This window comes from Onychostruthus taczanowskii, unplaced genomic scaffold, assembly GCF_017590055.1.
Source record: "Onychostruthus taczanowskii isolate IOZ18803 unplaced genomic scaffold, ASM1759005v1 scaffold34, whole genome shotgun sequence".
Lineage (NCBI taxonomy): Eukaryota > Metazoa > Chordata > Aves > Passeriformes > Passeridae > Onychostruthus > Onychostruthus taczanowskii.
Window position 1 is genome coordinate 6062155 of NW_024500794.1, and position 13731 is coordinate 6075885.

The following is a 13731-nucleotide window of genomic DNA, read 5'->3' on the forward strand; positions in this document are numbered from 1 at the left end:
GTGCTGTGAGGGTTAACTTACATTAAAAAGAGTGCAGCACCTGATCCAAATAGTCTTTTTTAATACCCCTGTCTGAAATTCAAAGTCAAGTTGTGCAAGTACCAAACCCAGCCTAGGCATTCAGTGGGAGCTGCATTAAAAAGACAACTCCAAACAAGTTGTGCACTTATCAAGGGAGGTAGGGATGGGCTCTTAACCAAAACTACACATCCAAATATTCACAGAATTTGTAGAAGACTCTGTATTATTCTACATTCTGGTGCCTATTTCTGCCTTCATTACAAAAGGATACAAAATCAGCAGAAACTTAAAGCAATGATTTAAATTCCTGATTTTGTAACCCACTTTTCCTTATGGAAAACTAAAAGCAAAGTCAGAAGGAGCACCAAGCCAAAATATTCTTTCAACAACAACATGTTGTTATCTTGCAGGCTATAAGCATTCAGGAGTTATATTTCTCCAAATGAAGACTTCATTTGGTAAAACAAATCCAGATCACTGGATCTGTCCCTGCAGCATCAATCCAAGGACAGACTTACTGAGATTAAGGTCCTATTTCAACATATCTTAGTGGGAAGATTCTATGTGATACAGAAAATCTATTTTCTTATACATATTTATGGCATTTGATTCAGCTCCAAGCTGTTTTCATCCACAGTCTGTCTTTGAAGCTGCTACATTCACAAAATAGATTAAATTAACCAAAATAAATACTTTTTAAATTGAATTGTTACAAGCAAGAGGAACACAAACACACCTCTCTTCCTGGGATGTTTTGTCAACTACTTCCTCAGACCCAGAGGGAGGAACATAACACCCTTAGCAGCAATTAAGCTCAAACATTTGTGAATCTGGGCTCTAAATCAAAGCCGAGCGTGAGCACTCTGCCCAATGTATTCATTAAAGACTGTGTGCCAAACCAATGCTGCTCTCCAAAAACATCCTCATAAATTTCCCTATTGTAATTTTGAGCAAATATAAGTTAAGCTTTCCAACATGGAGTAGTTTCCATATAGTGGAAGTACTTAATCAAGTGAGATTTCACATGATCTATCTGAAACATGTAACTCCATAGAATTGCTCCCTCTTGCTCACCAGGGCTGCTCTCCAGCTGACAATTGCTCAGTCACTTCATCTAACAAATCTCACCTATACACTAAATTTTACCATTGCCATGGATAGCACAGCTGCAAACATTTGCTTGTTATGCTTTGGATTACTATTTACCCTATGTTACTGCTAAGTGGATGCAGATCCTTACCCATTTTTAGACATCAGTTAACATTCCTGTTGCTACAGATCTTCATCATAACAAGGAACCTGCCTAGCCACCCAACATAATTTCTCTGAGACCTCCAACCTGAAGATAACAAAGATTTCTACATGTTAGACAGAACCAAATCTGCAGCATGAGTAAAAACTTGGATCAACAGTTATATAACCAATACCTTTGTGCAACGTAGACTTTGACAAATAAATCAAGCATGATAGCACTGGAGAAATTTACAGAAAAGAAAATCATTAAGCAGGACAAGAGTTGAAAGCAAGAACTAAATGCACTTCATAATAGCTGAAGATCAGTCATTTCCATAGTTCCTGTCTCTTCATGCAGATACTTCAGGCACAAAGGTCAAATATGGTTTTTAAGATATTAATCTTCAGTTTGATGCTGTGTCTTTAGAAGTATGATCTTGGCTGATTTCTATGTTCTCACTTGATGCAAGGCAAAGGTCTTTGGAACGTCATGTAAAATGTTACTGCTCACGTAAATGCAAAGCCATCTAAAGCTAACAGTACTTTCACTCTTTTTGAAAGTACCTGCTAAAGTTGGTAGCTGTGACTGAAAAATGCAACAAACTCAGGTATACATTGCAAAGCTGAATGCAATGAAAAAAAAAGTCTTATTGCTACTAAGCCTTTAACAGTTTGAGGATTTTTTTAAGTTTCATTTCCCAAAATGCAACATCAATGAGAGCAACGGGGTTTCTGGAATTTGCACTGAAATATAACTTCTATTCATTCTGTACAAAGTGATTCTGATGCAAGCAATTGTGATGCAAACAACTAGGATTCCTTATGTTGAAATGTCCTGCTATACAAGCACAATGAAATTAGATGCAAAAATCTTCTCACCAACAACATTAAATTAATTTTGTATGGTTATTCTTAATATATACTCTAACAAATACAGAAAAAAATAGAAATTTTAGAATAATTTGTAAATTGAAAGTTATAAACCATGGGCCACATATGAAAACAGGCTGCCCCTCTTGATGGATCAATGACAGAAGGTATGTTAATATAGCAATAAGCCATCAATACAGTACACATGAGCTTTATACACAGAGCCTGGACAGGATGGCAGAGGGGAACAAAGGCAGGACTGTCTTCAGTCCAGAGAAATGCATCACTTACTGCTTACTATACACTCTGGTATGAGGCTCTGAGCTCTGACACTGAACTCATTGCTTATCTTAAGAATTCTTCTGACAGTATCTTTCAACTATGAAAGACACATTTTTGAAGGGAGGAAATTATAAACCAACATCTTTTCCACTGCTCTGAGAGAAGAGGCTTTGGAACATAGCAGGAATCCCTTATTGGCATCCCTGTTCCCTTGCCCGTTTCAAAATTCTCTGAATAATTTGGAACCTATTTTTCATCTCAGTCAAAATACAATCCAGCAGATGCCTCAACAGAAATTCTGAGATCACTATGCCTGGCACTCTGCAGAATGCCTTCTCTCTCTATAAAATGAATGCAAGACCTTATAAGTCTGCCAGGGTAGAACACCAGATGATATTGCCACCTGCACTCTCTTGCTCAGTGCTCCAGATGTTGAAGGGCATTACTGCAGCTGCATAATATTTGTTTTCACTAGTGGGCTCAGTGCAAACTAAGCCTCTACACAAAGCCTTTCTAAACACACACACAAAAAAGATGATGCATTCATACTGTTTAATACACTTTTGTTTTATTCAAGCTCTTTCAAAGTCACGCCAAGTAAGCTGCATGTAAAATTCACCAGCTGCTACAAAGGCATTCCAGATTTCCATTTCCCCAGACACTGGGAGACAGGCACAAATGAATACAACTCTCCATATATACAGCTTGAATATTGTCCTCATCCACATTTGACATCCAGCCCCAAAACAGTTCCAAATAGTCTGTCAGTGGGGAAAAACGACTCATCCCTATGTTAATAAAAGATTAACTCTGTCTCACTGTGAGCAACAGCACTCCTCCAAGCCAGCCGCATGCTAAAGGGAATCTTCATCGGTATCGATGTCACTGCTCGGTTTGTTCAATCTCTCAAATTCCTCTCCATCCTATGGGAACCAGAAGTAAAAGACAGCAATGTGAACAAAAATCATGTTGTTATTAATACCACTGGATTAAAAAAAAAAGACTAAGGTTTATTTCAAAGGTATCACTTAAAGCAAAATCCTGTAATCCCTGTAATTTAAATCTCTTACAGTGTGTTATAAGGTTTAGGAAATACATACTCATAAAAAACATTCCCTGCATTTTTAACACTTCTTAGTAACTCACTGCCTAAAACAGCTTGTAGCCCCTTCTTCCATACAATCTTAAAATGGTTTGGGTTGGAAAGTACTGGAAGGATGCTAGAAGGTCTCCCTGGAGCCTTCTCTTCTCCAGGATGAACATCTGCAACTCTCTCAGCCTGTCTTCATAGGAGAGGTGCTCCAGCCCTCTGATCACCTTTCTCTGGACTCGCTCCAGCAGATCTAAGTCCCCAGAGCTGGACACAGTACTACAGGTGGGGTCTTACAAAAGCAGAGGGGCAGAATCACCTACCTTGACCTGTTGGTCACACTGATGCAGTGTGATGCAGCACAAGATATAGCTGGCTTTGCATGCTCACATAGTGCTATTCGTTTCTACAACAGCTGCTTAGTTGTAAGCTAAAATAGATGACACCCGGCATACCAAAAATATATGAATTTGTGTTACTTATCGCTCACGAAACAACAACCTAAAAAGGCACCATGTGGAATTTCTGAGAACCATCTCCAAGTTTAGTGTTTGCTGGAACGCGGTGGGGACAGCGCTCTCTGCTGTTACAACGCGCATCCACGGCCCGTCCGTACCCGCGGCCGACGGGCACGAACACGAACCCTTCCCACGAGGCGACTGTGCAGCTCAGCTGAATGGCAGCTCTAAGAGCAAGCCGCCCCCGACACCTTCTAGCTAACTAGATCACTGTTCAAATCAGAACAAAAAACACTAACAGGCCTGGAGGAAATATATAGCAAGAAAAAAAACCCCAAAGCATGTTAAAACTCTGTGTTTAAACGCTGCCTTTTTGTCTTCAGCTATCTTTGACTGCTATGGTAGAAAGAACCTTAACAGCAAAAGGGTTAATTTCCTCTTTATGTGGCCTAAGCTAGACAGACTTACCAGTTCTTCTTAGGTACAATTACTACCCAGGCATCAATTCCAATTTCTGAATGCCCTGGGTAAGTAAACTCTCTTTGTTATAAAGCTTTCAAGAAAAGGTTTGTACAAAGCTGAAGTTGCTCACAGGACTGTCTACAGTTGCAGTAGGAAAGCAATGCTTACCTAGGCTTCAGGATTTCAAAAAGTGGCAAATGGAAAGCAATACCCAAGATTTTAAGAAATACTGCAGAACTTTGGTGTGGAGGGATGAGTCCCATCGCACACAAGTTGATTCTTCCAAACATATAGCATAAAGGGAGGTGAAACAAAAGAGAAACCAAAGAAGACAAGTACTGAAAAGCCTTACCCCACTTGATCTCTCCCATGCATCTCCTTTGATGAGTTTTCCCCTGTCCCGCAGAGTGGCATAGTCCAGGCCTCTTGCTTTACTGGCATTATAAATGAATATGGAGAGAAGCACCACAGGAGCTTCCAAAAAAAACTCCAGAGAAGGCCTGAAGTCAAAGATGACGAAAGACACAGTGGTGATGATGACAGTGTTGATCTGAGCAGTCATAACATGGAACATGTTGTCTCGGAACTTCAAGATGAAGGCTACAGACAGCCCCAGGAAAGCTGTGACAAATATAAGAGCCACAGAGAAGATGTTGTGCCCATAAAAGAAACCACAGTTCCCTATCTGTCTCCGGTCCTTAGCCTGCAGTGCCAGCATGAGCCCATTGAACAGCACCCCAAAGGCATAGAGTTTGCTGTTCTGTGTGAAGATGCTTTCCTCAAGCTGATCCACATCTTTCAGCATCTTTTCATTGTAGATGTTAGCCAGGGCAGACACAAAACACTGCACTAGAATAAGCAGATGGCCCAGGCTGAGGCGGAGAGGCTTCAATGCTCCTGCCATAGTACTGGTCACATTCCACTGGAAGCTGTGAAGGAAACTTGGTGCTGCGCAGTTGCCCTTTTCCGCACATGCTTCCTCAGGTCCAGTAGCAAGAAGGCAGTGGTTAGATGGCCTAAAAAACATACTGTGATGAAATCCATGTGCAGCCAAGCTGTGCTGATGGCCTCCAGTTCCTCTAGTCAGGGCAACGATGGACAGGAATAAAATCACCAGAGACGCCCACTGTACCCAAGAGAGTCTTCGCCTGGTACACGAAAAAGCCACTAAATTTAGAAACACACTGGCATAAATTAAATGACAGAACATCCAGATCTATAAAACATATAAAAGACATCATGCCACAGATAAGGAGACAGACAGGTGTAAAGAAAAGTCTCTTCAGAATACAATAAAATGCAAAAATGCAACATGATTTTCTATGGCAAAGGGGGCCAAGTCTGGCAATCAAAGAAGTACAAAATGAAGTATTCTGAAGAAATAAAGAAGGCCTTTCAAGAGCACCTTATTTCTAGATACTGATTGCCTAACAACTTAAAAGCAACTCTTGTCTCCATGGCAACAAAGGTCTGATGAATAAATCACAGACATCCAAATAATTACCATCTTTCTTTGGAAAATGTTCGCTATGCTGCTCTGCTGCTCTTTTCCCCCATGATTTGGAGCCCTTTTCTATATTTTCTAGTATTTTCTGATGTAATTCTTATAAATCTAAAAATGTAATTTATAAGACTATTAGAATTATTTATACTGTTTTTCCACCCAAACAAAGCCTGTCTATCTTGAAAAATCAAAAATTCGGAAGATTAAGTGAACTGTGACATCACAAAATGAGAAAAAGCATTTCGAGTCAGGCTATCAGGCACTCTTTTGGCATAATTAACACATATAGGAAAGGCTTATTTGTGCCATATTCAACACAAGCAACTTTTACAGTGTAAAGTTAATACCCATTTCCCTGACAGTCTTTTTTGAATCAAAATAATACTATAAAGAGCACAAATTCAGCAAAGTGGAACACTTAGTCTGGCTTTTGTCACATGAATAATAAACCAAACACACCTCTATCTTTCACTCTTATGTATCTCATTTCCTCTTACTAGACCATGTTTGCACTCAATTAAGAACTGCAACAGACTGGTAAGAAGTACTGGCAATCATGAAATAAGATATTTAATGTATAAATGAAAGCTTCATTTGTACCATTCAATGACTATATAATCATGATTTCTACTGTTTTCTACTAGAGTTGACCAAATGTTAGACATATCAAGGGACTCCTAAAAACATTATTTCCTACACCTTCAGATGTAGAAAGCAAAACCACCTCTCCAAGCTGGTATAGCCGCAAGAAAAGAGAATTACTGCTCTGATCAGATAAAGAGAAAAGATGTAGCTTAACTTCATCAAAGCTAGGAAGAATTAAATTTCATTTACTTTAGCAAATACTACTTACTTTAGCACTATCCTGAAGAGAAGAGCTGTTGTTATAATGACAAAATTTGAGAAGAGTACAGCCATCGCCTTGAAAGAGAAGGAGAGAAATAAAGTTATACTTCAGACACACTGCAGACACTAGACACCAAAACCTTCAAGTGTTCACCTTCCTGCAACGTGCCAGAGTGAAAAGCACTGGTACTGAATTTTCTTCCTCACCCACATGGTACAATAACACACCTGTAAAATGATAGTCAAGTCCCATTTCGAAATTCCAGGGAAACCACAGAGCCCAAGCTCCACTGCAGTGGGGAAAGCTATACTGAAATGAAGATGTGAGGAAACCAATGCAACAGAAAACTTAACAGAGAACAGTTTCGTTTTCAGTCAGATCAGTTCCTCAGCTGGGCTGACCAGTCAGCTGCAAAAACAGCTGCGTTTGCACAAAAGAGGAAGTTGCTCCAAATTGAAAATAAGCAAAGAATAAAGCAAGGTGAGGCTGCTCCTGGCTGCAGTGCCATTTGCAGTGTTCATGAAATTCCAGACTTGGACAAGTCACTTGCAGAAAACAAACTTCTTCCATGTCAAATGCTTTTGCTGTAGAATTTATCAAAGATAAAGAGATGCTTGGCTTGAATTTTTAAGACTGCAACTGTAATTTTTTTTAAAAATCATCTGTTTTGAAGTACAACTGCAGACAACTCTAAAGCTTCTGTTTAATTTTGGAATAACTATATAGTAACATCAGTTCTCTAATCCATGGACATGATCCCAAGATGCAGACTCCTTGTGGCAAGGCTTGTCTGTTTTGTCTCTGTATTAGACACTCTATACTGGGGCACCGGACCAAGAAGAGGCTCTTTTAAGCACTCCAGTTGCCAGTAAAGATCAGAATCCACAAGCACCAGCAAGAATAAAAAATCCTCTTTTTGAGGGTGGGGATGTTTTACAAACTGTCTGTTATTAACTGCCATGTATAGTTGGTACACGTACAAAAGATCCAGGCATCTGAAATTTTTGGTCCAACTGAGCCTCAGAATGAACTCACCTTTTTAGACAATTTTACACACAAGCATATATGGATTCAAGAGTACAAAACACAGCCCTTTTCTTGAATTTTCTCATCATTTCCACATTCCCAATTCTGCTATAGAGTGTCTTTTTCATTCACCAAAGGAAAAGCACAGACTCTTTTCTCATTATCTTCATTCCACATTATCCCAACATACTGTCTGCTGAACAATAATTCTGATGAAACAGCACAACAAAGGCTCTCAAGTAAGCTGAACACTTACTGACAATGAGACACCTGCCTAAGAAAACACGTCTTAATTTTCCACTTTGCAAAATTAAAACTCAGTAAATATTCATGTTAGGTGAACACTGTGGAAGGAGAAAAATATTGAGTAAACAAGGAAATTTGGCAGAAGTCACTCTGGAAAGAAATAGCCTTTATGCAAAATGTAGACGCATTTCATGAACACTCTGATTCCGCTTTACAGTCAAAGCTCCCCATCCAACATCTCTGATAACATTATGAGCAAAATCTTTAGAAGGATAGTTAAACAAATTAATTTTCAGTCACTTTGTTCCCTGAAACCTCAAGAGATCTCTGTCCTAGATGAAAAGGAATATGAATATCAAAGTTCCCCATACCTCTAATCTGCACGTCACAAGCAAAGTCTCAAAAGCTAAGACTCTAGGAAATTTAGCCACTAAAAAGTATCCACAGTTATAGCTGAAGTTTCAAGCAAAAAAATCTCACCAAAGCAACTCTTTAATTCCAGCAGCAGCTCACCCAGGTACTACTTAGTCCCAAAACTACTTTGTATTTTAAGTCACATGACCAAGTTCAGTCAGGTGTGGCCATCTTCCTTTTAAGCATCTTCACATTTCACTTTATTGGTCTCTTACACTATCAAGATAGAATATCTTAAAGACATTTGGTTATCTCTTTTAATATTTTTCTATCATCATAATGTTATAGTTTCAGCTATCCATCATAGAATTTCTCTAATTAAAAGATGCTAAAAGTTCTAAAAAGAGGAATCTCAGAGCACATGTTCTGAGGGGACAGAGACAAGGTACGTCTGGGTGTGTATGTATGTAAAACAAAAGCTGTCCATTTCATAAAGGATTACCTTAACTGAACCAAATGAAATTGATTAAGAGAAAAATAGCATTTATGTAACCTCCTAGCCATCAGGATTTGCTTCTACAAATACTATAGCTGAATTTCCTTCTTGAAACTAAAAACCAAAACAAACCAAAATGACCCACCAAACAAATAAACAAAACAAACAAAAAAAACCCACAAACCAAACCAAAACAAAAAACCCCAAACCCAACCTCTACCAATCAAAAATCACCCCCACCACCAGAAAACTCTCATCAACAAAGAAACCCCGTACAACAAACCACAGAACCAAACAGCTGTGCATGTTATTTTAATATATCTGACTCTTGATTTTACTAGGTTTTTTCAGCTAAGTCCTCGTCTAGACTCTGGACTGGTATGTCCCTGGCAGAAATATACACTTAAGACAATATTTTAAAGAGGGGTTCTGATAGAGAAGGTAGAAAACCATTTATTTTTAATGTTCAGCGGGGGCAGCCACAGTATTTTATAGCAGGCACAAACCATCTGTTTCCATCTTACTGCAAACATAGATTCTGAATACCAAAAAGTATCACAATACAAAAATAAAAGCAGGGACAAAACTTGTACAATTTCCTGAGCATATGCAGGTTCATCCAAAAGGATGAGGGTAGCTAGAAGAAAGTACCAACTAAATTTTGTACCCAAACATAGCTAACAAACAAATGCAAAAATTAAGTCAGTTTTCTTCATTCCCTCCTCAGTTTGTGTTACTTACACCTATTCCCTTTGTGAGATTACATTTACACATTTTCACATACATGGAGTGGTAAAAGCCCCACAGAAAATTGCAGCCCAAATAATAGCAAGAGAAACAAATGGATTGAAGAAGAAATACAGAGTTGGAGAAGGCAAAGGAAGAAAAGTACCAAAAACCCTCCTACTTAAGCTCTTCACCCTATTTCTAAATCACGCTGGATAGAGAAAATGTAAAGAGTTGTCTGTGCTGAAAGCTGCACAGCACTGAGGAGCAGGAAAGAGAACGGGAAGGTAACAGATTATTCCTCCTGCCTTAAAACAGCAGACTGCTCAGTTACAGTCTTGCCTTGCCAGTGTTACCACGGTAGATAGCCTAAGAGAGTATTACCCACAAAGACATGAGAAGTCATGTAAGCATACTTACTGGCTGGAGGTAGGACAGTACATAGAAGACAATCAAGTTATCCAAAAAGTAAAGAAAGGCAGGAATTGACCATTTCATGGAATTGCATATATTCTTCCAGGAAAAACATTCAGAGAGATGATCCATACAACCCTTTTCTGAAAGGAAAATAAATCATTAAGAAAGACATCATTCCTATTATTGACAGCCCATTCCCTTGTAACAGAATAGGTACCACCATCCTCTTTTGAGGAACACCATTAGACTGAAAACCCTTGGGTTCCACAGTTCTCTGGCAACACAGGAACCTGTGTTCCAGAGCAGAACACAGAGCTGGAGCAGCAACCCTGTGTGGTGCTCACCTCCTTGCTTCAGCAGAGAAAACATCACAGCACCTCTTACATCCATCACAGTGTTTGTCCACTGGGAGCAAAAATTTTATTGTCAACCATTCTTTGAGGGCCAAAAAGCACCCCAGAGGCCCTACACAACAGTGACATCCTTACTGGGTGTGACTTCCTGTTGATTACTGATCAAATCTACAACAGGAACAATGACATAGACAGTGGATTCCTTCATAGAGCACCCAAAGGTCAGCCAGTAAAGTCAGAAGTACAAAATAAACCAGAATTCAGTATTTGCAGACCACAGCACATGATTTGGTTATAAAGAGAACACGTAGGAAGAAAAGAAGAAAGAAAGGACAAAGCACAAAGAATTATATTTACTTAGGTATTCAGGATACAAACTTTAGGAGGAAGACTGTGATAAACTTTAGACTACTCCACAGCTGGTGCCAAAAGTACTTTGTTAGCATAGATTTAAAACTACCCAATGATATCTAATCCTCCCCTGAAGCACCAACACATTGAGTTCAGCAAAACTCAGACACCTGGATTTTAAAACAAGAAAGAAAACCAGAAAACATGCAGTCAGCAGTAGGCAATGATGGCAGACACTGAATATATTTACTATCTTAGGTAAGTCTGTACTAAATGGGGAAGGTGAAAATTTTATCAGCTTGCCAGAGCCATGACTGTTTCCTGGAGAAGTAAACAAAACCAACAGTTCAATTTAACATGAACCTCCACTGCCTGATGCCCTCTGCCAATTTAAATATTTGTTCTGTACCATTTTGAAATGCTATTAAGTTACTCTCTTGTAGTTTTTACATCAGGACAGAAAAGAAAGAAAAAACAAAAGTCACCTGCAATGCAAAACCTGTGGCAAGTGGAGAGTGCCACCTATTGTTAAAAAAAAAGTGTTTGTATGACAGCAAATCTTAAAAAGTCAACAGGTTTTAGTTATTTCAAACATAGGTACTTACCCTTTTTCCTATTCCAGAGTGCCAACACTACACATAGGACCAGTTTTACTACTTCAGAACACATGTTCACTGTTGTAGGAAGGTAATCATACTTGTTGTCTGTGGGATCCAGCAAATCAAAGAGTACACAATCAGTTTCTGTCTCCTGCATTCATAATTTGAGCAAGAATCTATTTTAACCATTACAACCATAATTTTAGTCACAAAAGGCTTTGTCAGAACTTCAGTCATAAATGTTTCAAAGTTTATGACATACAACTTCCTGAACAGCCTCTTTTCTGAATCAAAATCTTTCCTCATTTGGTCCCACTTTACAGCAGAACTTTTTTGGAAGAACTTAAGAACGTGGCTGTTTTAAAAACAAATTAAATTGGGAAGGCTTTCCCCAAAGATCAATACAGTATTTTTTAACCTCCACAAAAAATGGCTTCCACAATGACATAATCTTTTAGAACTGGCAATAGCAGCCAGTTTTAGCACTTTATCCAGTAGGATACCACTTCTCTTCTCAGCCTGTTGCAAGGAAAACATTTTAATCAAATCATGTACTGCCAAGAACGCTTACACAACAATGTCATCTTTGAAGAGTTAGCTATAAAATAAATCACCTGCCTCATCTTTTAAAGGCAGATCATACACCTTGCAACCCAAGTTACACCTTTACGGTAATCCACTGGCTAGACAGAAATTTTCCAGTGCAGAAACACATCCCTATAAATATAACAGGATGTTTATGCAAAGTAGGTTTTTTGGGTATGTTTTAGCCCAAATATCAACACTTTCTTATTCAAGGTACATCATGGGTATTGCCCAACTGTACCTTCATTGGCAGAGTACTTCATCAGGAGGATTCGACTTGAACCCAATGCAATGAACACTCCTCCAAGCAGAAAGGTCTGGCTGGTTGTCTTGGAGCAAAGGGCAAGTCGACTACACCACTCCAACTTCATCCTGCTGCCTCACCGTCAGTGCCCTTTGGATGGCAGGATAAAAAACCACTGTAAACAGTACTTCCAGAAATTGGTTACACGAGGCAATCTAAGTGTATTTTACTGCTTTGTGTTATACAAAGATGCTTATATCATAGAACAAGCCATGATCTTGTTCTACAACTATAGTTTTCTTACTCAAAAAAAAAAAAAAAAAAAATCGAGTTCAGCCTGTGACCGAACACTGCCACGTCAATTAGACCATGGCACCCAGTGCCACATCGTCTTTCCTTAAAACACCTTCTGGATGGTGACTCCATCACCTCCAATTCCAACACATAACCATCCTTTCTGTGAATAAATTCTTCCTGATGCCCAACCTAAAGCTGCTGTGGCACAGGTTAAGACTGTGTCCTCTTGTCCAGTTGCTGGCTGCCTGGGAGAAGAGGCTGACCCCACCCGGCTACACCTTCCTTTCAGGCAGAGAGCGATAAGGTCACTCCTGAGAGAAGGATGCGTTACGAGGACCATCGAAGGGGGTTAAACGATACAGAGGGACTCTGAAGGTGGCACAGGGAGGCTGCTTCCTGACAAGTCCGCAACTACGGCATACGGACGAGCTAAAAGGATTAAATATTTCACATGCTGGTTTTTCTTTAATATATTTTTCAAGTGCTCTTGCTCCTAATCCCAGCAAGTACAAACGCTACAGCAGCGGAGCGAGACCAACTCCTTAGGGGTGACCCGGCTCCGGCTCGTTCCCAGCGGCGGGGGAGGCACAGGGCAGCCCAAGCCAAGCCCCGGAGCCGCGTCCTTCGCCGCCAGCGCCACCGTTACTCGCCCGACCCGTTAACGGGCCCCGGGCCCCCAACAGCCGGGTGAGGAGGAGCGGGGAGGGAGAACCCCTCTGGACCAGATGCGGGTTGGGCTCCGTCCCACGGTGACGGTGCGTTCCATACTGGAAGGGCGGCCGGAGCGCGGCTAACCGGACCGGGGGGACACCCACCTCGCCACCTCCTCCGCAGCGGAGGAGGAACAGCCGCCGGGCTTTGCCGACCGCCTCCTGCCACGTCGCTGCTTCAGGCTGCAGCCGCGAGCGGCGGGGCGGCGGCCGCGCGAGGCGAGTGGGGCTCCGAGACAGCAGCACCCGGTGCTTGGACGCCGCGACCAGGCGCACCCCGGCGCACCGGGTCCCGAGAGGCTGCGGCAGCACCGTTCTCCTCGCTCATCCCCGCCGCCCAAGGCCGGGCTCCCCTCGGGCTCCCTCACGAAGCCCCTTCTGCGCCCCCCCTGCTCCCGACTCTCCCCCTCCCCCGCCACCCTCCGACCTCACCTGGCGGGGCGGGGCCGCTCGCGCGCGCCCCCCGCCTTGCCCCGCCCCGCGCGGACTCGCGCGCGCCCTCCTCCCCCGCTTCGGCACCACGGGCCCCGGCGGCCGCGTAAACCACGGCCCCGCCTTCC

General features: G+C 41.3%; 1 protein-coding gene across 4 annotated transcripts; it reads right to left on the bottom strand.

Annotated features, from left to right (window-relative positions):
• Positions 1-2952: 2952 nt before the first annotated feature.
• SLC35A5 (solute carrier family 35 member A5) lies at positions 2953-13707 on the bottom strand. Of its 4 annotated transcripts, none has more exons than XM_041410869.1 (7): positions 13604-13707; positions 12162-12314; positions 11342-11440; positions 10036-10172; positions 6774-6841; positions 4769-5564; positions 2953-3329 (listed from the first exon to the last, which is right to left on the bottom strand). In XM_041410869.1, exons 2-7 carry the CDS (start codon positions 12289-12291, stop codon positions 3261-3263), a joined length of 1299 nt encoding a protein of 432 aa, XP_041266803.1. In that variant the 5' UTR covers positions 12292-12314; positions 13604-13707; the 3' UTR covers positions 2953-3260. The 4 variants fall into 4 exon arrangements, with proteins under 4 accessions (XP_041266803.1, XP_041266805.1, XP_041266802.1 ...); XM_041410871.1 differs by having other exon boundaries at positions 13599-13622; XM_041410868.1 differs by lacking the exon at positions 13604-13707 and adding an exon at positions 13277-13589.
• Positions 13708-13731: the final 24 nt, after the last annotated feature.

What these genes read in the sequence shown, in the direction of transcription:
- SLC35A5 (XM_041410869.1), bottom strand. Translation starts at nt 12,291, where the DNA reads ATGAAGTTGGAGTGGTGTAGTCGACTTGCCCTTTGCTCCAAGACAACC. An exon ending in ACTCTGGAATAGGAAAAAGG is followed by an intron (nt 10,173 to 11,341) that starts GTAAGTACCTAT and finishes TTTTCCTTTCAG; the next exon opens with AAAAGGGTTGTATGGATCAT. An exon ending in TACTGTCCTACCTCCAGCCA is followed by an intron (nt 6,842 to 10,035) that starts GTAAGTATGCTT and finishes TTCTCTTTCAAG; the next exon opens with GCGATGGCTGTACTCTTCTC.